This window comes from Chinchilla lanigera, unplaced genomic scaffold (genome assembly GCF_000276665.1).
Source record: "Chinchilla lanigera isolate Chin_1 unplaced genomic scaffold, ChiLan1.0 scaffold00054, whole genome shotgun sequence".
In the NCBI taxonomy this organism is placed as follows: domain Eukaryota; kingdom Metazoa; phylum Chordata; class Mammalia; order Rodentia; family Chinchillidae; genus Chinchilla; species Chinchilla lanigera.
Window position 1 is genome coordinate 14904086 of NW_004955455.1, and position 23756 is coordinate 14927841.

Below are 23756 nucleotides of genomic sequence, written 5' to 3' on the forward strand. Positions count from 1 at the left end.
CTAAACACTAGGGCTGAGAGTCTCCTAGATTATCAGTGAGCCTGGGCTGGACAAATAGTTTTGGTGAAATTACTCATGCCTTATCTGAATAGTTACACCTACTTGCCTGTTATGTTTGATATATGGAGGTAATTGGAGGTAGCAACATTCAGTATGCCATTTAACAGCTTGGAGTATGAGCCGTGTTTAATTCCATGTAAGATAGCACCCACATTTTAGTTCAGTCATTAAATGCTACTGAAAAGCATTGACCCAGCTTTAATCAGCAAAGCCTCTGAGTCTTGTGTTCCTCTGTCTTCTCTGTTTTGGGTCATAAATTATTCCCTTTTGATACCACAAGCACATGATCTCTTTAGCTGTTTTGTAGCATGTTTGAGGAACAAACTGCTGCTTCTTTACTTTGCTTGTTTTTTTTTCCGCAGGCATTTGAAAACCAATTGTAAAGTTGAAATGAATTATTTTGCATGATGAACCAAATCAGAAAACTTTTAAAATAAAACATAGAATGAAGGACCAAATTTCTCATCTCCTTTATCTTGTTTGTCCTATAACAGTACTTTTCTGGGGGAATAAGAAGTCTTTAGTTCTTAAGAATGTAGGTATTTAGGTTTTCTTTTAAAAGCAGAGGTAGGCCTAACCATTCAGTCCAATTCAGTCCAGCAGTTGCGTTGATAGGAGAAATACTTAGTTTGCTTTATATGGTTGTTTCTTTCTTTTTCAGATAAGAGTAAAGATTTTCCAGAGTACTTAAATGACTATTTTGGTCAAGATGTTTTGCACCATTGTTCTATTGTGAACAAAACACTGTTTATTAAATCAAACAGATGAAAGTAATTGAATCAGAATTTAATGTTGGAAAGTGATTTTAGTGTTTGTCTTGTAAAAGGTAGAAGTAATAACCAGTGGTATCATCAGTGATCATAGTGAATATAGTCAGAACAAATGGGTTATATATCAACTGTAGCTGAAAAAATGAAGTGAACTTATTAGAGAGAAACCAGTGAAGTTTTAATCTGCTGAGATAAAATGTCGAGACAACCTTTTTTAGTATTTTAGTACCAAGCTTTCATACTGTCAGGCATGGGTACAAACAGTTCCACACACAAATTTGAAACTTGACCTTGTTAAAAGCTTTGTGGTATGAAGTGCTTTCTCTTGCCCGGGGACAGTGTGCTGTTGTTATACAACCATTTAGGTAAATGAGCATAAATCTCCTTCTACAGCTTTGTTCCGCCTTGAAACTTGTGCTTAATTTTAAAAATTCAAAACAATCATTGCATGTTTTCATCTGTAATGTAACTATGACACCTCCTTTCTAAGTTACATTCAGTGTATGTGGGATAGGAGTGTCTCTGTATGTTTGTTCCCTGATAGATGTGTGAATGAGTGTTGATCAGATCAGCTGCTTTGAGGAGAGCACAAAGAATCATAAAGATAGAGTTGGAGGAAGGAGGAGCCAAGACATCTTTACACAAATTTTTCTCATTGCTACAGATAGTATGATTGCCAGGGGTTAGACAAAAGCTATAAGAATATGTTTCAACAATTAAAATGCATATTTTAAATACAGGCTGTTACCAGAAAACCCTAACACTCCACTTGCCTTTTTTTCCAGGTGAGAGTGGAGGTATGCAAAGTGCTACCAGTCACTTAGGTTCCCAAGATGGGGGCATGATAACTATGCACAGTCCAAAGAGATCGGGGAAGATTCCTCCAAAACTCCACAATCATATGGTCCATCGAGTCTGGAAGGAATGCATCCTCAACAGAACCCAGTCCAAGTATGGCTTTTGGTTTATGTCTGGATCTTGCTTTAGTAGCCTGTCTCTTTAATAACCACATGAAGAGGACCAGTCACACTAATGTGACCAAACTTGGCCTCACTGAATGTGTTGTTTCATCTTTTTAAAATCAACAGAATAAAATTCAAAACAAAGAAATTAAAATCAAGACATTCAGTTTGCTTAATTTGGTTGTCGAAAGGATTTTTATAGTTCCTGGTGATCATCTAAAGATTGGCATAATGGTGATGTGACGTTTCCCAGCAGGGATGGCTTGGAGATTTGTCCTGGTTGTCAAGGTGATCAGTGGGTTTGGTCTTCTTTTGCATACCAGTTTAGTGAATGCTTCCCAATCTACTATTATACACTGGTCTTATGTTTTAAATGACAGTGTATAACTGCACTCATGACATGTATTAGCTGCTGTTTGTTGCTTTGAGGAAACCATATTACTTTCTTTTCCTACTCAGCTTTTCCTCTGTTTGTCCCTTTCTTTGTTTTTACCTGTGCACTTTAACTACCTTTGGGGGAAAAATGATTCAAAGAAGAGACTTCCAGGACTGGGGGTATAGCTCAGCAGCTTAAGTACTTGCCTGGCAAGCCGGAGTTCATGATTTCGATTCCCAGTACCAAAAAAAAAAAAAAAAAAAGAGAGACTTCAGTGATTACTATAATTGCCTAAGTGGTGGTGACAAAGAAACGCTATTTCCCTTACCAAGATGTATGTAAGGATAATGAATAGTACAGTTTCGTTACCTGTTTTAATACGGGTGAAATGGCCATTTTCCTGACTGCTGCAAGTAGACAAATGAGCCTTGATTCTCTGGACCAGAAGAAATATGGATAGTCTTGTTAGTAACTGCTAGGAGCTCCACTCATGTAGATGTCAGTTAAATACTACTTCTTCCTTCTCTTCCTCTTCTTTTTTGAAACAGGGTCTCGCCTTGTAGTTTAGGCTAGCATTGAACTCGAAGTGATCCTCCTGCCACAGTCTCCCAAGTGACTACGAGCATGTGCCACCATGCCTGGTTAATTAAATATTTCCTGAATGGTTATTCTTCAAAGTTTTATATACAGATTCAAAACCTGTCCTTCAGACCAATTTTTTCATAAATTCATGTTTAATATTTGTTACCCAAAGAGGGGATTCTAGCATAGGCCACAGAAGTTGTAATAGGTATAAAATAATGGCAGTAGAGAATTGTGTTAGTAACTTTTCTCTTGTTGCTGAAATAAAATATGCAACCGCCAAAGAAAAAGGAGAAAAGGTTTATTTTTCCCACCATTTGTAGAGGTTTCAGTCCGTTTCAGGGTGGCTTATTGCAGAGAAGCCACCATTCATTTTAGCAGAAAACACCAAAAGCAATAAGAAAGGGCAAGACAGGCCTCTCTCTGTCCCTTATATTGTATCCAATCTACCAGAATTACAGGCCATGCCAATCCAGTCAGTGGGCTGATCCAGCAATCACCCACCCTTAATTTCAGCATCGCATTACAAATCAGTCATACGCTCTAGATTCAGCCACCTCCAGAAACCGCATGAGGCTTTGGGGAAATATGTAGACACAAACCATAACAAGAATCATGTCACATTCTAGAATTTTGAAAGTGTCCCTGGTCACTCAGAAATGACCCTGTCCTTTAGCATAATTGGCACCGATATTTGTACTTCTGTTTGCGGGCCTGGATAATATTTAAGTTAACCTTTTTGTTTTCCATTTACCATATTTGGTTTTTGTCGCCATCAACCCTGTACCTCTGCCAGGTCTAATAGACTGTAGCTCTCTAGTACCTGCACAAAATAGCGAGGTGAGAAACTTGGGAAGGTAGGGAAGGGTAGGGACCAAAAGAATACCATGTAGAGACACCAGTGAGATACTTGGCAGTTGTAGTAAAATCAGCAGTGTACAAAGATTGACCCAATTCTTACTTGCATTGTGTAATAATAGAGGATAGTTTTTGCTACTAGTTATCGATGATCTATAGGAGATAATTTTGTGTTCTATCTTATAGCTTTAGCTTGAAATGCTAGTAAATGCTGTAGGAATTTTACAGTAATTTTAATATCTATCAGAGTGTATATAACTTGCAGATGCTTTGAAAAGTGGTAATTTAAAATACAGGTTATTTCTACATAATTTAGATGTCCCTTTTAAAAAAGCAACAACTAATAATACCCGATGTTCTATTGCTATATATGCCACTTAAGTTAAAATGTGTATTAAACTTAAGTAGGGATATTTTGAATTCTGTTGCGTAGAGCAAATAGTCTTTTTTTTTTTTTTCCAGTTTAGTTACTCTGACCCAGTGTATCAACAGGATACCATTACTTTGTAAAATGTATTCAAGTCTTTAACGTTTTTTTTCTCCCCGGGGGAATGAGTATTATCTCATTTGCAGAGTCACATTTTTAACCTTTTTAGGAGGAGCCAAATGTCAACTCCAACTCTTGAAGAGGAGCCTGCTAACAATCCTGCTTCTTGGGATTTTGTGGATCCAACCCAAAGAGTCTGCTGTTCTTGTTCTAGGTGAGTAGTGAAAAAGGCAAAAAAGTAGTCAAAAAAGAAGGATGGCGCACTTTGTTGGCTTATTTTCTGGGCTGACAGACTCTACGGAGTTCTTTGTTTTGTTTTAAATGTTCTTTCTCCGTTAGTAGAGAAGAAAGTAGCCTTTTCTTATATATCGATGGCACATTTTATTGTTGAGACTGAGAAAGAACCTATTAGATAGTTGACTCTGTCACCAAACTGCTCCTACAAATTTTTTTCTGATTCACTACTTCAGAAGGAATCAAGCTTTTCATGGTGACGCATGCCTATTATCCCACCACTCCAGAGACAGAGGTGAGAGGATCACAAGTTTGAGGCTAGCCTGAACTGCCTAGCAAGACCGTGTTTCAAAAAACAAAACAAAACACATACAAAAATGAAAAACTAAAACTAAAGGATAATTCCTAGACATTTAAATGATTTACTTAACTAGGGTTAGTGTTGAAGTAGAGATACATATTGGAAATAGGTAGGCTTGAGTTAATCCAATTTTGATTAAATACAACTTCTGTAGATAGTTTCTGTTGATAGAGATGGCATTTTTTGATGATTAAAGCAGGTATTTGATAACACCTGCTAAAATCATTGTAGTTATGGTATCTTAATTGCTAATTCATTTAGCTGTTTAGGTAGGACCCTAAATTGTCTTCTGTAGAAAATTTTTGCATTTTTCAAGGATATTCCCTTGACTTACTACTCATTGTGAAGAATCTTCATGAATTTTTATTAGGGTTCTTAAATTTTTAAGTGTATGTAGGGTCTTATCTCCTACTTCACCTGACTGGCAGAGTGCATCTTTATGATTTTTCACTTTCTGGGCAATGTAGAGCAACTGTGCTTCTAAAGTATGTATTTTCAAATGTAATATTCCTTAGTACTTGGGAAAAAAGTTCAGTTGAGATAAATATACTTAGAAGATGTCCATTCATTTCTGTAGTTTAGATCAGGGGTTCTCACTGTGATATTAGTGAATCGACTGCAAAGTAGGGAGATGGCCTAAATGCCACCTAAGAATATATGCAAAGATTCTGTTTATCAAGTTCTGCCTTAGTGGTCACCAACTTGTTATATCAGCCTTACGAAACTAATGGTTGATTTTTCCAGGAGAATGTTTTTAAGGAAGCTACTTTCTCAGTGAGAACCCTTTCACATTTTATTAGGTACTTTCAAATATTTGGGGGATGCGTTTAGCATAAAGAATGCTTTTCTTTTTGAGCTCGGGTATTATTGCTGTATTCCCTGAACATATTTTCATAACCCTGGGTTTTGTTGCAGCTGTATGCATACAGGGCATCATTCCTGTTACTTCCAAATAGGGCTGTGAGACTTCTCACTTGTGCTCTGGTCTTACATGTTTTTGGGGGTGACCTTCAGAAATACTGTGGTGGATGGAGGGGAGGGCTGGGTGGTAGAGCATAACACCTGGATTTGATCTGTAGCACTGCAAAATAAAAAGAAGGAAAAAGAAAAGGGAATCTCTTTAGCATTGATGTATCTCTTTCCCCACATCCTGGGTCCTCTGTTGTGATCATTTTGTTTGTTTTCTCAGTTTCCTTTTCTCAGCCTAAAGACTGAATCATTTATATTTATTTATTTTCTAGATCTAGTCTGTCATCGCATTTTACAGTAACTTCCTTTGAAATGTCTATTGCATTCTTTCCTCATTCTTTTAGTTAGCATGTCTATAGTATCCCATGTCTTCCCTGACTCTCATTTTCTCTGCCTAGTGACCAGTGAGCCTTCTAGGCCTAGTCTCAGTGCCGGTTGTTCTGGTCAGGTTCCTTTCCTGCTCAGTGATATGCCAGAATAGTTTTTTGCCTGCAGACACATTTCTGTTTCTAACTATTTTGCAATGAAACTGAGTCATTTAATACAGTTGATAGAACTTGACTTTATAAGATTATCCACTTTACAGAAATCCTTAAAGAGTTTGCCATGAAGTATCTGTAAAAGGACTAGTGAAATTAAATGCTTTCTGAGAAAGTTTTTATGTAAAGGATTTTGAGTCTACATTTTTACCAAAAAGCACCTTTAGAAATTATAATTATTTTTCTGATGAGGCCTGTTACGGTGGTACTGTGCCCTTGTTTAAAGCACGTCATTGTCTGTACTGCATAATAGCTTTATGCTTAGACAACCTTCTTCAAAGTCGAATTTTTATTTTGTTGTTTTTGAGAAACAAAAATGTGAGCAAGAGTGTTCTTAGATTATCTGCTGTAGGATTACCAAGCCCATTATGAAATGGTCCACTCCTTATACTATTTAATGGCCTCATGGAGCAGGGCAGCCATCCTGCTGTCCCACTAAACCATACCATTATGCCACACAAATCCGCTTTACTGCCCACTAGGGCATCATTTAGTGCAATGCAGTAGTAATTTAATGCCACCCTAGTGGCCTTAGAGAGTTACTGCTACACCACAGGAGAGCTTCCATTTTTTTTTCCCTGGGAGTGATTTATATATTGGGAAGTACTGGCTGACCTGCTATATAACTTAGTTGTACAGATTAAACCTTGGCATCATCTCATGGGCCCTCACTGAGTCATTTCTCACACCCATGCTTGCCAAGTCTGCTAGGATGTGAGCAAAGTTGGTATACTTGCTTAGGTGGTTCAGGTGCGTTTGTATGTGTGTTGTTTTATAAGCGTATTTCTGCCTTGTACTAGCATGTGGCCTGTGAGAGCCAAAGTTGTCTTTGGTCCTGTCTCTCCCAGACATACTGGCAAAGTCAGGTTTTCAGTATATTTACCCTAAAACATTAAGATTGACTCTCATTACTTTCACACTGTGGAGGAGACTTGCAGAGAAATTTTATTCCCAGTTTAAAATACTGTAAGCTGTTACAAACCATTCCATATTGAAATTAGTTAAGAGTATTATAAGACAGAAATAGAAAAATTTTGTTTTCTCTAAGCACATGATTTCGTGACCATTCTTAAGAGTTTTCAAATGCATTATGACGTTATTTGAAGGCCTTACTTACTGTTAGAAAGAGTTTAAAAAAAAAAAAAGAAAGAAAGAAAAAGGCTGGGTGTAGTGGCATACGCTCAGGAGGCTGAGGCAGGAGGATCATTGGGAGTTCGAGACCAGCCTGGGCTACAAAGTGAGCTTAAGACCAGCCTGAACTGCAGAGCAAGATCCTGTCTCAAAAAAAAAAAAAAAAAAAAAAAAAAAAAAAAAGAGTTGGGCTTTGTTTGAATCCGCAGTTTTGTAGAGGGTAGCATTATATTAATTTGTGTGTCTTCTTAAGTCCATTTTTTGTCTGTTTGAATTTTATGTGACTAATTCTTCACTTTCCATCAATCTGTAGCATTTTAGTCATTACAAATGTAATGAAAACCCACAGCCCATTAGATGTATTAGTTATCTAATGTATGCATAGGAACATATGACTTTGTCAGAAGTACCAGTTTTGTAATGTTATAGTGCATTTATTTTTATCTGTGTATTTGTTGGCTTGACTTTAACTCTCATTTTAGGCATAAACTTTTAAAACGTTGCGCAGTAGGACCCAGTCGACCTCCCGCAATATCTCAACCAGGGTTCAGTGCAGGACCATCATCTTCATCTTTACCGCCTCCTGCTTCTTCTAAGCACAAAACAACAGAAAGACAAGAAAAAGGAGACAAGTTGCAAAAGAGACCCTTGATCCCATTTCACCACAGGCCCTCAGTGGCTGAAGAATTATGCATGGAACAAGATACATCAGGACAGAAGCTGGGCTTGGCAGGGATAGATTCCTCCTTAGAGGTGTCTAGTAGTCGGAAGTATGATAAACAAATGGCCGTGCCTTCCAGAAATACAAGCAAGCAAATGAATCTGAATCCTATGGATTCACCTCATTCCCCTATTTCCCCCCTGCCACCAACACTCAGCCCTCAGCCACGAGGTCAGGAAACAGAGAGTCTGGACCCACCATCTGTCCCTGTGAACCCAGCCCTCTATGGAAATGGGCTAGAACTTCAGCAGTTGTCTACTCTGGATGACAGAACTGTCCTCGTAGGCCAAAGGCTGCCTCTGATGGCAGAGGTCAGCGAGACAGCCTTATACTGCGGGATTAGGCCCTCAAACCCAGAGTCATCAGATAAGTGGTGGCATAGTTTTCGTCTCCCGCCCAGCGATGATGCTGAATTCAGGCCTCCAGAGTTGCAGGGAGAGAGATGTGATGCCAAAATGGAGGTGAACACAGAGAGCACTGCACTGCAAAGGTAAGCTGACTCTGCCACGCACTGCTCACCCACCACAAGGGTCAGGGCTCTTCTGAGTCAGGGCTCTTTTCATGCCTCCCTGCTGAGCCTTCAGGCCTGAATGAAACCGGACTTGCCTCAGTTGTTGTGTGGAAAAAGATAGTACCCCAGGACAGAAGCCAGGGTTGGCAGAGAGAAATTACTCCGTAGAGGTCTTGGGTAATCATAAGCATGGTAAACAAATGGCCATGCCATTTCTCTGCATGTAGAAAAACTTTAAAAGTTAAATACTAAGCTAGAGGTGTAGCTCAGTGGTAGGGCACTTGCCTAGCATGTGTGAGGTCCTGAATTTAGTCCTCAGTACCTTAAAACAAAACCAAAACAAAACTTTGTTTAGCATACAAGTTATTATTTAAATACACTTACGATGTTTTTATTTATTTATTTATTTATTTTTTGGTTTTTGGTTTTTTTTTCTGGTACCGGGAATCGAACTCAAAAACGTCGCGCTTTCCACAGGCGCTGTGTGCTGAGCTAAATCCCCAGCCCCCTTACAATGTTTTAGTACACTTAATGTGTATTTATTTTTGACCTGCTGATTGCTAATCAAAGAATATAATTTAATGAGACTTTGCATATTGCTGTGTATATTGGCACTTTTGAGCAAGGCTTTGTGTCTGTGTACTGATATTTTTAGTGCTTTTAAAAAACATTCTTGACAAAGACTACTAGTTTTATTTAATTATGAATATAGTCTTGAAAAGGAAATCATGATGTAGCTGAATTCTTAGGGGATTTTTAGTTTCATTTTTTAAATTCCTTAAATTATGAATCCCACTCTTTAAAAAATTATTTTACCTTGTTCTCTCATTTTAATTGTCCTTTACTTTCCCTATTAGACTCTTAGCACAACCTAACAAACGGTTTAAAATCTGGCAAGATAAGCAGTCCCAGATGCAGCCACTCCACTTCCTTGACCCATTGCCTCTATCACAACAACCTGGAGACAGTTTGGGAGAAGTCAATGACCCATATACCTTTGAGGATGGGGACATAAAATACATCTTCACAGCAAATAAGAAATGCAAACAAGGGACGGAGAAGGATTCACTGAAAAAGAATAAGGTACCACTTAACATAGAGCAAGTCTAGCATGGTGTGGGTTTCTGTCTATGTCAGTGCAACACGTGTGGGAAGACTTGAGGCAGAATGTTTGAGGTAGTCTTGCCTGATTGCTCTGTCCCCATGTTCATGCTCTTGGTACTATTGTATCGAACAGCGTATTATTCCTTTTTATGTCATGGCTCACCTTTGTTTAAAAGTCAGCTGAACATAAATGAAGCCGCATATTTTCCAGGCTATAGCTTGTACAGTGCATGTTTCCTCTCATGCTAATTCTTGTTGGCCTATGCTCCCTGCTTATTTCTTTCTAAATATTATTCAAAAATACACAAAATGTAAAGAAAAAAATTGATAACAGTATCTACTGTTCAGTGAGCGCCTATTATATTTACTACGTTGAGCGCTATACCTGTATAGTCTCTGAATTAATACCAGCACTATCCATAGACTGTCAGCACTAATTATTCTGGTTTCCTTGTAAGGAAAGTGAGTACTGGGTGTGTCTGCTGTCTTTAACCTTAAATTTTAAGACATTCTAAAATACTGGGCCATTTAGAGAGGTGTTCCTGAGAGCAGAGGAAGTATAACAATTACAAGAGGCCAGTGTAGTTGAGGTGAATGATTTTTAGATTCTTTTTACAGAGATCCTGTGTAGATCCAGAAGGCTCGATGTATAATTCAGCATCTAAAATGTTACTAAAGGCAGCTTTTAACACCATGGCAGGTCTGTAATCAAATGCCACCAGTACTGTTTAGGAATAAACCACTGATTGACTCAGCATACTTCACAGGATTGAGGGGAAAGTGGGGGAATATTTGGTTCTGTTTAAATTCCAGAGCAAGGACATATCATTTATTTCCTTTGGTTGCATAGACCATGGTTTATCATACTTGTGCTCATAACAAGTTCCATTCTACCCTCTAATTCTTTGTGTTCTCCCTCATATTCCACACTTTGGGTTGGTGTTCATGTGTTTTGTTTGGCTGAATTTATTATACAGTCAGAGGATGGATTTGGTACCAAGGATGTCACTACACCAGGTCATTCCACGCCGGTGCCTGATGGGAAAAATGCCATGTCTATTTTCAGTTCTGCTACTAAAACAGGTGTGTACAATGATTATTTGCCTCACTTGGATTGTTGCTAAAATAAAATGTGAGGGAGATTCTTATTGTTACAGCAGTAATTTGATCTCACCTTTAATATATTTTTCATAGTTTGTTTTTCAGTTCCTTTCAAAACTGATAAACATATTTGAAAATAATTGCCTCGAAATTTGAAACCATAGGGAAAAAGTTCACAGGCAGATCTTGTTCATTGAGATCCATGTCCTCTCCTCACTTCTTCTTGCTGGATGAAGCTGCTCACTCTGTTTTGCCTCCTCTCCCACAGATGTCCGGCAGGATAATGCTGCTGGCAGAGCTGGCTCCAGTAGCCTTACGCAGGTGACAGATTTGGCACCTTCCCTGCATGACTTAGACAACATCTTCGATAATTCTGATGATGATGAACTTGGGGTGAGTTTGCCGCTAGCTACACATAGAAAGTTTCACTAAATGGGAGGACTTTATGTCAATGTTTTTGTATTTCCTTATAGTTTTATTTACTAAAGTTGGCGGCTCTTGAGAGGTTCTTAATGTTCTTTTAAAATGTTTGTGTACTTGAGAAGATTTAGAAAGTGATAATGTAGTATGTAGCACTTCTTGGATTCTGTTTGATGACTTTTTTAGTGATGTTCCAGTTACAAGCATTAAAGTGTTTCCCCATCACCACCACCTCTTCACCCATGGTAGTGGGGATTGAACCCAGGGCCATCTCACTGAGCAGCATCCCCAGCCCTTCTTTGATTTTTTATTTTGAGACAGGGTCTCACTAAGTTACTAAATTGCCCAGGCTGGGCTCAGCCTCACAATCCTTCTGCCTCAGCCTCCCGCAGTTCCAGGATTGTAGTTAGGCAGCACTGTGCCCAGCTTTACATTTATTTAATAAATCCTTCTGGATGTTATGAAATGAGCAGAAATGTATTAAATACATTCCTTTAGATCAGAGGTTTAAAATAATGCCCACAAAACTTTATGTATCTAATCAGAGGTGAGTCTACATTTTGAGCGTATGTTTGCACATATGTGTATGTTACATATATGTATTCTGTACTTGTTAGGGTCATGGTATTGTGGTATGGAATTAGAATTTATACACACAGAAGTTAAATTAATTTAAAAAATCATGTGATTACAGGGACAGATAAGAGTTATAATTCTTTGTAAATCAGCTGAGCTAAGAGTCGGTGAACTTGTGTTCTCATCCTCCTAATCAGTTCTCTTCCTTTGGGCAAATGGAAGTACCCATTATTTCTGCAGACCTAGAGATGACTAAGAAAGGCTCTCTTTTCAAAGAATTCAGCTTATTTATTTTTCTTTCATTTATTCACTTACCTACCTCCCTACCCAATATATATAAATAAAATTTGGTAATCATTTCAAAACGATAAACATATTTGAAAATAATTCCCTTGAGGTATAAAACTATAGGGAAAAAGCTCACAGGCAGATCTTGTTCATTGAGGTCCATGTCCTCTCCTCACTTCTTGCTAGATGAAGCTGCTCACTGTTTTGCCTCCTCTCCCACAGATGTCTGGCAGGATAATGCTGCTGGCAGAGCTGGCTCCAGTAGCCTTGCTACAATTCCACTGTAGCAGGTACTAAGGCTAATCATCAAATTTGCAAATACGGTTAAATTGCTGCCCTAATTATACTTGAGGCACTCGTAGACTTACAGAGAAACAGCATGTAAATAAAGTTGCGATACACTTGTAAGTGTAGTGACAGACCAGAAGCTGAGGATGCTGAACTGTCAAGTACAAAGTGACAGAGCAGCAGAACTTAAGGCTTAAAGCTTAAGTAGTGATCTGATTTCCTACTTTAAAATAAAATATAGCTAATTAGCAAATACATACTACTTGTATTCTAAGGACTTTGAAGATAACAGGATTACAGTGGCCTTGGAGGATGAGCTTGACTTGAAATTTGCAAAGACTGAGATCGGGCAGTGGCAGGAAAGGACATTAATTTGAGCATGGAATGAGCCTTGATTAAGCAACAAGAAAGAAATTGAGAGGCTTTGGAAGACAGTGAGCAGTGTGTTGGACTGCTTTTTTCTGGTGGCCAGAGATAGGTCATGGGAGGGTTTGGGTCAGGCTTGGACTTTGGACTTTAAACTCTACCAAGTGGATTTCCTCTGAAGGCTGCAGAGTGTGGAACTGACCTGGTAGAAGTCAGTGGTGTTTTTGTTGTTGCAGTTGTTATTTTTATCAGTTTTATATGCAGAAAGCAAGAATCCTATTTGGCATTTTATTGAGTTGGAGCATGACCTGAATTCTAGTAGTAGCAATGTAAAAACTTCTGGTAAGAGAGTGACACATTTCCTCATAGTTGTTCCAGGCATCCACTCTTTGGAGGGCCTTTTCTAATTGAAGATTATACTCAGGGCCTTCTCTCACTAAGGTATATCCTCAGGACATTTTTTTAATCCTTCATTTTGAGGCAGAGACTCACTGAGTTGTTAAGTTGTCCAGACAACTTAACAACTGGGGCTGGGGCTGGGGCTGGGGATTTATTTAGCTCAGCAGCATAGTGCCTGCCTGGCAAGTGTGAGGTCATGAGTTTGATTCCCAGTACTGAAAAAAAAAAAAGTTGCCCAGACGGGGCTCAACTTGCAGTCCTCTTGTCTTAGCCCTCAGAGTGTTGGGGTTTCAGGGCTGCGTCATCACACCCAGTCAGAAAAAGCAGACAGTGCGGATTGGCCTGTATTGTTCACAGCCTCCATACCTAGTGACTGTTGACTCTGCTCAGGCAATTGAATGTATTCTTTCTATAAATTATAAATTACTCCTGGACTTAATGAAGGAATGTATAAGTTTTGGGGATATATTTTTAGTAATTGTAATATGCAGAAGAGAACTAGACATTTTTAATTGAATTTCCGTTTCTCTGAAATGAATGTTTCTACTTAACTCCAATTTCTAGCCCAGCATTTAATCACATTAATAGTTTATATTAGAATCTGCTGCTAATTCATCTAACTAGTATGTGGAATTGAGAGCTTATGGCTGAGTTTTCATCTCAGATGTCTTTGAATTTAATTTTACATTTGGACTGTATATTATATAAGTATAAATAAGAGGCTGTATAGTTGTAAGGTTCAATTTTTTTGGTTTTATTTCATATATCCTGCTTTTTTTTTTTTTTTTGGTTTTTTTCCGGTGCCGGGGATCCAAACTCATGACCTTGCGCTTGCCAGGCAGGCGCTGTGCTGCTGAGCTAAATCCCCAGCCCCTTCTGCTTTTATTTTGTTACAAGTTCTTTAAATAAAGTTTCTTGTGAAGATGAACAATAACTGTTGAAATAGGGATAGAAGGTACATAGTTTGCTGTGGTTAAAAAAAATTAATAATAGCTTTAGAGAGGTTGAGGCCATCTTTTTCAGCTGTCTGCTTCCAAACAGAAGGCAAAGCAGACCAACTGCCAGGTCCTGCCAGAAGCAGCACCCTCATGCAGTCCTTGTGCCCATCAGACTACACTTCCGAGGACTTGAGGGGTGGTACTGAAGATTTGCAAGCTCTGCTTTGATGAAACAGATCTGCCCTCGAAAGAGCTACAAAAACAAAACAAAAGAGACTCCCTGAGAGTATCTTACTCGATAAACTTGTAACAGTCTCCTTTGTGTCACTGTCTGCGAGGATTCCTACAAGTTCACCAGCATCTTTCCTTTACGTTTCTCCCTTAGTAGGCATACACTTTGATAAATGTCTGACTGCTGCCCTACTTGCGTGTCACTCTGTTTTACTAATAGTAATCTGTTCATAGGCTGTGTCACCTGCACTGCGCTCGTCAAAAATGCCTGCAGTTGGGACTGAAGACCGACCTCTTGGGAAGGATGGAAGAGCTGCTGTTCCTTACCCACCAAGTACGTGGAGGAAGTCAGCTGAGCTGGGCTCACTGCCTGTGGCACTGATAGAACATTGTACTCACTGGTGCTTTGCGTGACATCCCCCCGCACCCCCACTTTTTTTCTCTTTTGACAGGTTTCTGAGTATGAATTAAAGCTTGTATACAGTTGGTATTCTTGAGATGGCAGGCAGCTATTCATATGTGGGCACCATCTTAGTTTGAATTCCTACTGTTTTGCTAACGTGTTAAGAGTTGGCTTTTGTAGTTTACATGTAGGAGAACTTGCTTTCCTGGTAGTCTTTTCCTAGAAAGAGAAACGCTGCACGCTTGATTTTCAGAGTAATAGTCTGCTATAAGGTACTATATTTATATATACTGTATTTCAATTTTCATAAATTTAATTCATTCAGGGATAATCCATACTTGTTTTCTGTGGTTCTTTTCAAAATTCACATTGATGTTTTTGGGCTTCTTTTCGAGCTCACCTACTTTTATTATCAATGCTGGCAAGAAAAGAAACCTCCTTCCTTTACCCAAAGAAACCACATTATTCTATAAGAAAAGAGAAAGTCAGGGTAGCTTATGCTGATACTCTGTAGCAGAGATATAATTCCATTGCAAATCATTCCATAACACCTCCTCATTAACTTCAGCTGGTAATGAGAACAAATTGAGGAGAAAAACCACCATGTCATGGGGATGAGTCAAAAAGTTTTATGAACCTATAAATGTAGTGCTGATTTACTCGAATGTAGAAGTGGGAAGTATACAGAGATTGGATTTTGACAGCTTTAGTGGATCCATAGCTTTTTAAAATATGCAAAGCTTTCTCAAGCATGACATGGGTGAGAATGAATAACGAGAGCCAGCCACTTCCTCTAGTTTTTTTAATTAAACATTTTTCTTTTTTTATTACTCTGCACTGCAGAATTTTACAAACATGAAGCTTCACAGATTAAAAGAAACAGTGTTAAAACGAACACATAAGGTGTAGGTCAGATGAGTGAATTTTTTTGCTGCTTCTGAACCAGTTAATCTTGCCCTTCTAACATGAACTGATGCACACTGATGTGAAATGTTCAAATGTCCGGTGACTTGTACCGGGTTCTTCATTCACTGACACCGTGCTAGTCAGTGTTGTCCAGTAGACTGTGGACTTTGTCCTTTTCATTTTTATTTAAAAGTAATTGTTTCAAAAAGAAGCTACTGAAAGTTTGATGAAAAAATAGAAGTTATAAAAATTAATTGGACAGAAAGCATAGAGATATTAGCACCTGGAAGATCCATAGAAACTGTGTATGTAAATTAGTGTTTGTGGGAAGAACACACACCGTGGTGTGTAGGCATACACATGGTATCTTTGCCTCCCAAAAAGTGACAGTGAAGGTAGACTGGCGGAAGTTTCCACCTCTGCAATAGATTTATTGAGCACTGAGGTGGGAGACAGATGGGTTATGAAATTCATACGTGTAGCAGCACTATCCAGGAGAAATACAAGATGAGCTGCAAGTGGGAGCCACATATGTTGTTGTAAATGTTCTAGTAGCTATATGAAAAAAGTGAAATTAATTTTGATAATAAATTTTTAATTTATCCAAATATAATTTGTACACGTAATCACTGTAAAAGTTGAGGTATTTTACTTTTGGGGGTTCCTCTTTGGAATCAGTGTGTATTTTACATGGCACGGCCCAGCTCAAGTTGGCTGAACTCTGTTTTGAGTGCTCAGTAGCCGTATGTGGCCAGTGGATACCATGTTGGAAAGCCCAGATCCATAATCGTTATTTCATAACGAATAAAGTCATAAACTGATTACTAGTTTAGTTTAGCATCGGGTCTGTTTTAAGGGCCAGGCATGGTGGTTGGTGCACACCTGTAATCCCAGCACTCTGGAGGCTGAGGCAGGAGGATCGCTGTGAGTTTGAGGCCAGCTTGGCTACAAAGTGAGTTCAAGGCCAGTCTGAGCTGCATAGTGAAACCCTGTCTCAAAAAGATTTAAAAAAAAAAGGTCTGTGTTAAGGCAGTATTGTGTTACAATACAGTAATAAAGACATGTTTTTCTTAGGTCTTATTAACCCATTGGTTAAGAATTTTTGTCTCTGAAAGTGTCAGAAGAAAGAGTCTTTGAGGAGGCAAGGGAAAGAGTTGAGTTTGTGACTTGGCTTTATTCTCTTAAGAGCATTTACTATTTGCAGGACTCTGCTAGGTGCTCTGGGGTGGGGAAGATGCTGAGAAATCAGTGGTGTATTTCTTTTGGAGGGCCTCAGGCCTTCACAGGCATGTGTGGCTCAGCAGGGAGGTGGGTGGTGTCTTTCCTGAACTCAGTAGAAGTGCGGTTCAGCCAGAGAGATTGGCAGGGTAGAGGGACATGGAGCACTGAGGACAAGACGGCTTCCCTCCAGTCTGCTCTGATCGCTCTTCCCACTCCCTCTCTACAGCCCTTTTCTAGAGAGAAAACTGCCTAGCAAACCCTGTGCTGCAATAGCAAGGTTTTTTCTCTGGAGCGTTATCTTTTTGTTTTACCTATTTTGAGACCAGTTGCCTTTGATCATTTCGAAACTTATTTAGGGTCAGCTCTTTTGAGAAATTCTCTATTAACTAAATAGTAGTTTCATTTTTTTCCAGTCAGGCTAGAATTGAGAAGGAGGACTCACTTGGACTGACTTCATCATTTATTGAACGTTTAGATGCACATGGCAAAGTGTTCACTTCTGTGCATACGTTATCTCATTTAACACTGCAGATCTGTGGGGTAGATGTTGCTGCCCTCTTGCGGAGGAGGGGAAAAGTTAGGCTGAGAGTCCTCCTTGGGATATCTAATAAGAATGGTGAGGACTAGTTTCTAAAGAGTCTCTGGCAGTTGAAATTTTTGTGTTCTGTCTTAATTTTTGATAAAAACAAACAGGAACCTTGAGGCATGCATGCACAACTAGGTATACATCACATATTCAGGATACCCCTGTGCTGTGTTTCCATGGGAAATGCCGTTACTACATTTCTTAGAGAAAATGTAAAAATAATTTAATTTTTTTTTTGTAAACTCTTCTCCCATAGGCAGATGACTCACAGTAAAGAAAAGGCTCTTTCATCATTTTGATTTGAGAAGGTATACAATTCGTACATTTCCCAGGCTATATGATGATGGTTAAGATCTTAAGGCTCTGTGAGTTTGAAGATTTTGTGGAGCAGAGAAATAGTTTAATTTATTATCTTTATGAATTTACATTAAAAATTTGTAGTAGCCACCCTTCGGCTTGGGGAATGGTTAAAGGTGATGGGTGTATTTTGATTATAACTTAACTGTGTATTAATAAAGTCTTCCTCTTCTGAGGAAAACATTGATCTGATTGCTGGTATCATTGAAGACCTTTTTTCAGCCTCTGAATTTATGTTATATAACCTCTCAAATAGTTCTGTAATAGTTTCTTTTGTAGCTTGGCTTGTACCCTTATTTCTAGGAATTCCTCAGTTCCTTCAAGTGAAATATTTGCATAGTAAGACTGTACCTCAAAGATCATCTTGGGAGTTTTGGTTTTCTTTTTCTTTGCAGTAGCAGGCACCATTTTGCCTAATGAAATTTTAAACAGAATCTGACTAAAGAAAATAAGCAGAGGTGAAACTTCTATAATAGAAGCAAAAGTTGGTCTCTCCCACTGGCTCAGTGATGGCTTCCTCGTTGTTTTGCAGCTAGCATTTGAGGCCAAGAGACAGCAAATGATTTTGGATTATATAATTGTTTCCCTAAGAAATTCACTAAACATGATCTAGTCCAGAGATTCTCACCTTTTTACTGTGTCCACTCCTGAAGTTGTTGGAAACTCCCCTGCCCTAGACAAAGAGAAAGTAGCAAGCCTTCTGAGAATCACACACCTAGTCCGGTTAGATAAAGGAGCTGACATCCCAAGGGAGGAAGTCACCGGAGCATAGAAGAGCTGGCCCTGCATGCCTTTGTAGGGGACTTCCTACCTGCGTAGGGGACTTCCGTGCTATGTCTTTACACGGCTCTGCCTTGGGCTGTCCCTCAGGCACAGGGTGGGATGGGGATTCGCTGTTAATTTCTTACGAAGAGCTGGGAGTCAGACTGTAGCCTCTTCAGTGGTTATTGTTTGCTTGTGTCCATGGTGAAGTTGCTAGAAGACAACAGAATAAAAAGTTGGGACATCAAATAGGGTTCCAGATCCGTGGTTTAAACTTGTGGCTCCAAACATGTTAATGAACTTGCTGCACAGGACGCCCTCTAGTGGCTATATTTTACAACCACAACTGTATTTTATGACAAATCCTACTTTCTAAGAATCAATATGGTTGATCAGTTTTGCATGCCTGTATCTGATAATCTGAACAACTACTTTGAAGATAACAATATTCACTATAATAACCATTGTTAATTTCCTATCATCTTGTTTTGAAATTGTGTATTGTTTTGGTTTTTTATTTTTTATTCTCTTTAAGAAAAAAGATAAAAAAGAATCAGTACTTTGAAATGATTTTTTTTAAAAAAACATTGAGAATCTTGAGAATCACTGTTCTAAATACTTCTTAAAAGATACTGTTCTGCTCCCCCCACACCCAACTGATTCTTAATGAACTCTTTTAGTTCTAGGCAGGATGATTAATTCTAACCATACAATTTCATTTAATGTCAGTCTGGAGAGTCACTTCCCCAAAAGAGCAACAGTGAGTAATCCTACTACAAAGAAACCACCACTCTGGCCAAACATGTTGCCATGTTCTTACAATCTCAGCACTGAAGAGGCTGAGGCGGGAGGATTACCATGAGTTCAAGGCCAGCCTGAAAAACATAGTGAAACCCTGTCTCAAAAACAACCAAAAAAGGGGCCGGGGATATAGCTCAGTGGCACAACGCCTGCCTGACAAGTGCAAGGTCCTGAGTTTGATTCCTGGTACCAAAAAAAAAAAAGAAAATGGCCAGGGATATAGCTCAGTGGCACAGTGCTGGCTTGACAAATGCAAGGTTGTGAGTTCAATGCCTGGTACCCCCAAAAAGCACGCCTTTCTGGCTATGTACAAGTTTTATTTTTTGTAACATTTCATATGTAACTGAAAGCAAGGGTAGAAATTGTAATTATGTGTGTACTTCATGTAATTGCTTCCAATTCCTACGTAATTCATCTCCTTAGACTTCCAGGGAATCAATTATTGGAAGAAAAATATATGCTATATAGCCTTTGTTCACTTAATTAGTGTGAAGCCATATCATAAAGCATTCAGAGGACACTGGTAAAGATCCAGAAAAGTATAATTTTATGCCGCTGATCTGCTGAGGGGCTTCCATTATTAAGAGTCTGTTGTGCAATTGATGTGACCAATCAATTAGCATTATTTTGTTGCTTAATTGGGTGCTGGTTAGAAGCTGGGGCTTTTAGAAGTCTTGTCTTTTAAGAGAATTTTTTTTCTTTTTTTAGCAGTTGCAGACTTGCAGAGGATGTTTCCAACCCCTCCATCTTTGGAACAGCATCCTGCGTTTTCACCTGTGATGAATTACAAAGATGGAATCAGTTCAGAGACAGTAACAGCATTAGGCATGATGGAGAGTCCTATGGTCAGTATGGTTTCAACTCACCTCACAGAATTCAAAATGGAAGTGGAAGATGGATTAGGAAGTCCCAAGCCAGAAGAAATAAAGGTAATTGTCAGTGTATTAACTTCCCTTAGTCTGAGTGGTTTCCAAAGTGGATTTGTATGCAACTTCTTTAAGAGGTTATTATTTCTGTGCCATAGACACATAAGTTTCTAAGAATTCTTTGAATTGGAGCCAAGGAACTCCACTTGGCATACGACAGATAGTATCTTTTGATTGATTTACACTTCTGGCATTAGTGTTTTTCTACTAATCAAGCAAAAGCAGTATTTGAATTGCAGTCAGTGGTTTTTGTTGTGGTGTTTATGAAGCACTGAGCAGCTATGGCATTAACCCCAACCCCACTTTGTCATCACAGGACTTTTCATATGTGCACAAAGTTCCAACCTTTCAACCTTTCGTGGGATCCTCCATGTTTGCTCCAATGAAGATGTTGCCGAGCCATTGCCTGCTACCTCTGAAGATACCTGATGCCTGTCTGTTTCGGCCTTCGTGGGCAATTCCTCCTAAAATCGAACAACTGCCCATGCCGCCTGCAGCCACTTTCATTAGAGATGGCTACAAGTATGTCCAGGCTCTGTCAGTTACTTGGTGTATTTGATGATGTTTTTTACCTTAATTATCTGCTAAAAATGATAGAGTAGCATCATTTGAAAATTTTTACCTTATCTGCTAAAAATAGATAGAGGAGCATCATTTGAAAATTTTATTTATTGGCCAGCCATGCTTTTATGAACATTATCTTGTGTTGAAAATGTATATTTCTAGGTGAAATTTCATATATTTAGAAAAGCAAAGGTGATTTGGGTGGAGAACTGTGGTGCTCACTCAGTGTCAGATCAGTGTCTGTCCTTCCACAGAACCCGGCACTTGATTGGAGTTGGTGATATTCTTGGGGATGGTGGTGGTAAGACCTTTGTTTTACATAAGGTGATTTCCGTGTGTTACTCAAAGGCACTTTAAAATCAAGTAATAATGTAGTTAGTCTCTCTGTTACTGACCCCAAATGAGGTAAAATGGCACCAACAGAAAGGCAGTATGAATTTAGGGCAAGGAAGAGGATATGTATATGGTGGCTCGAACGTATTTCATACTGTCCAAGAACATAATACTTGTATTGACAGTGTAAACTCAATTTGCTCTGAAACAAATAGTTTCTTAGTAAGCGATTTAAATGCTATTTTTAAAAGGCCACAAACTCAAATGTGTGTTGGAGCCAGGCAAACAATGTGTAGATGAAACGGACAGAGTAGAAGAGAAGGCCTGGTGCTGCTGCTGCTCAGACTCACTGTGCAGGAAAGTGGGAGGAAGTGAGGCCCAGTGTGCGCCCGTCTTTGGAAACCTGTGCTGTTCAGTCATGGAGAGTTGTCAGACAGGACTGGGGTCAGTGCGGTCAGACTTTTTCAGTTTCTGAGGGTGAGTGGAAATCTGGACTTGGATACACGTTTTCCTCTTTTAAAGTGTTTGCAGTTAATTCACAGTTAAATGATAGGAACCAGTAAAACAAATTTGTGGTCCAGACTCGTTCTATGAGTTACATGTTTGTGACCTCTTATTAAACCATCGGGATGTAATCAGCTTTGATGCAGTCACTCGCCTTCGTGCTTGTCTATGTAAAGAGAACGTCAGAATGAGAAATTAACAGAGATGTAATGGAAGAATCTTCTTCCTGGACTTGGAAAGCTAAAGCTAGTGTTGTAAGATGTACAGTCCTCACCTGAAAAAAATTCTGTGTGTGCTCTTAAATGACCATTTTACCTGAGTCTTTCTTTACAATGAGTAATCCTTCCCCTTGTCCCATACAGCACCTTTGAAAGACTCAAGCAGCTAATGGTTACGGAAATAACCGTGTGCCAGTGTGCCAGCAGTGTGAGAGCTTGTGCTCCGGAGCACTCTGTTGTGAGCGCCTGGCTTGTTGGGTGCTGCTGTGCTCCTGTTGTGCTCTAGCTTTCTTGATTAGATACTGGCACGACACTAGGATATCCTGGAGCACAGGGCTTAGGTTAGTGCACACAGTCACCAGTGAATGATGCAACAGCTTCAGGAACCCATTCAGCAGTTTGATCTCTCACAAACAGGTTCCCTAAAAAGGTCACATACAATCTTTTGCTCTATAATGTTAACTTAGGACATCATTTAGACCCTCCTACATGTGTCATTTGCCATCTCACAGGTGCTTTGTAAACTGGCTCCATTAATAAAGCTTTCTGTGATGAAGGTGGTGTTTTAGATGTGTGCTGTCCGGTGTGATGGCCACAAGCCGCATTGGGTGGCTGTTGGCCACTTGAAGTGTGGCTAGCAGGTATAAGACTAAATTCCTAGTTCTGTTTAAGCTGATTCAAATCTGGCACAGAGGGCTGGTGAGCAGCAAAGTTCTAGACAGTGTGTTGCTCCTGCTGTCTCTGTCACGCTGCAGTCTCTGTCACGCTGCACTTCCCTTTTGTCACACCTAGTGCACCTGCAGTCACTTGCTTTGGGTCTTCTGTAGTTGCTGTGAACCAGTTTTTCTTTCTCTTTTTCATTGGTGAATATCCAGACTGTAGCCTAGGGTTGACGGTCGTTCATTTTTACTGAATGGGAAGAATCAGGTTACTAGACAAGATAAACTGTTCTTACTACCTAGGGAGCAGTTTAATTACTTGGGTTTCAGTTAGTAGTCATGGTTCCTTCTCTGGTCTGAACTGGATAAATAATCTTAGGGTTTTGTTGACTAGGAGAACTTGAGAAGAGTCCAGTTAGAGTGAAGACCGTTATGACACACTTACTGTTTCGGCCTCAGATAGCAGTGATCGCCAGTCCAGTTTTCTGGGTCATTTTTTTACTTGTACTCAGTGATAGCCCTATGCCTCAGATTTAAAATTTGTTTTTAATCTCTGATTTAGACTTTTTGGGTCAGAAATTTAATCATAATAAAACTATTTGACAAGGCATTTCTTCATGACATTTTTTTTTCCACCTTGTAAGAGAAGGAGTGTGTACTTTATTGGAGGAGCATCAGTTTAAGCACATCATTAATATATGTAAAACAAACTAAAAAACTTTTTTGATACATGCTAAGTGCAAAGAAGCACCCATAAGCTGTCTTACAGGTATAGCAAAATATCAAGAATATCTTTTACAGTAATGAAACGACACTGCAGGCACTGTTTTTGTTTGGCAATTCTTGAAAAGCCTCTGCTTATGAGAAAACAGATAAAATACCACCATCAATCTAAGGGGATGAAAACACTTGAATTATATGTACTGTATAACATTGAGAAATAAAAAGCGAACTAAAAGTGCCTTCCATCCCACAGAAATCTTTTGAAGCTGGAGCCATAGTGTGTCCTTTGCTGTGCAGACACCTAACTAATGCTAAAGCCTCTGAGTGGCATGTGTCATATTTCTTTTAATGGCACTATAGCACTGGCAAGTGGGTTACCTAAACAGCATTTCCTGGGGGTCACTTACTACTATAAAAATGCAGGTCTCAGTATTTTGAAAATTGTTAAATTCGTGTATGTATTTGACTGACTATAACTACTTCAATATATAGAGTACAACCTCAGAGAACAGGTACACTGG

At 39.1% G+C, this 23756-nt stretch overlaps 1 protein-coding gene across 1 annotated transcript in view; it reads left to right on the plus strand.

Moving 5' to 3' along the window:
• Window positions 1-23756, plus strand: part of Med13l (mediator complex subunit 13-like) — a gene marked incomplete at its 5' end in the record, with an annotated part of 280811 nt that overhangs the window by 224670 nt on the left and 32385 nt on the right. Inside the window, 9 exon segments of the mRNA XM_005396553.2 lie at window positions 1616-1781; window positions 4205-4309; window positions 7812-8540; window positions 9419-9644; window positions 10643-10748; window positions 11035-11159; window positions 14507-14606; window positions 20017-20237; window positions 20551-20756. Coding sequence (XP_005396610.1) covers window positions 1616-1781; window positions 4205-4309; window positions 7812-8540; window positions 9419-9644; window positions 10643-10748; window positions 11035-11159; window positions 14507-14606; window positions 20017-20237; window positions 20551-20756 — 1984 coding nt within the window.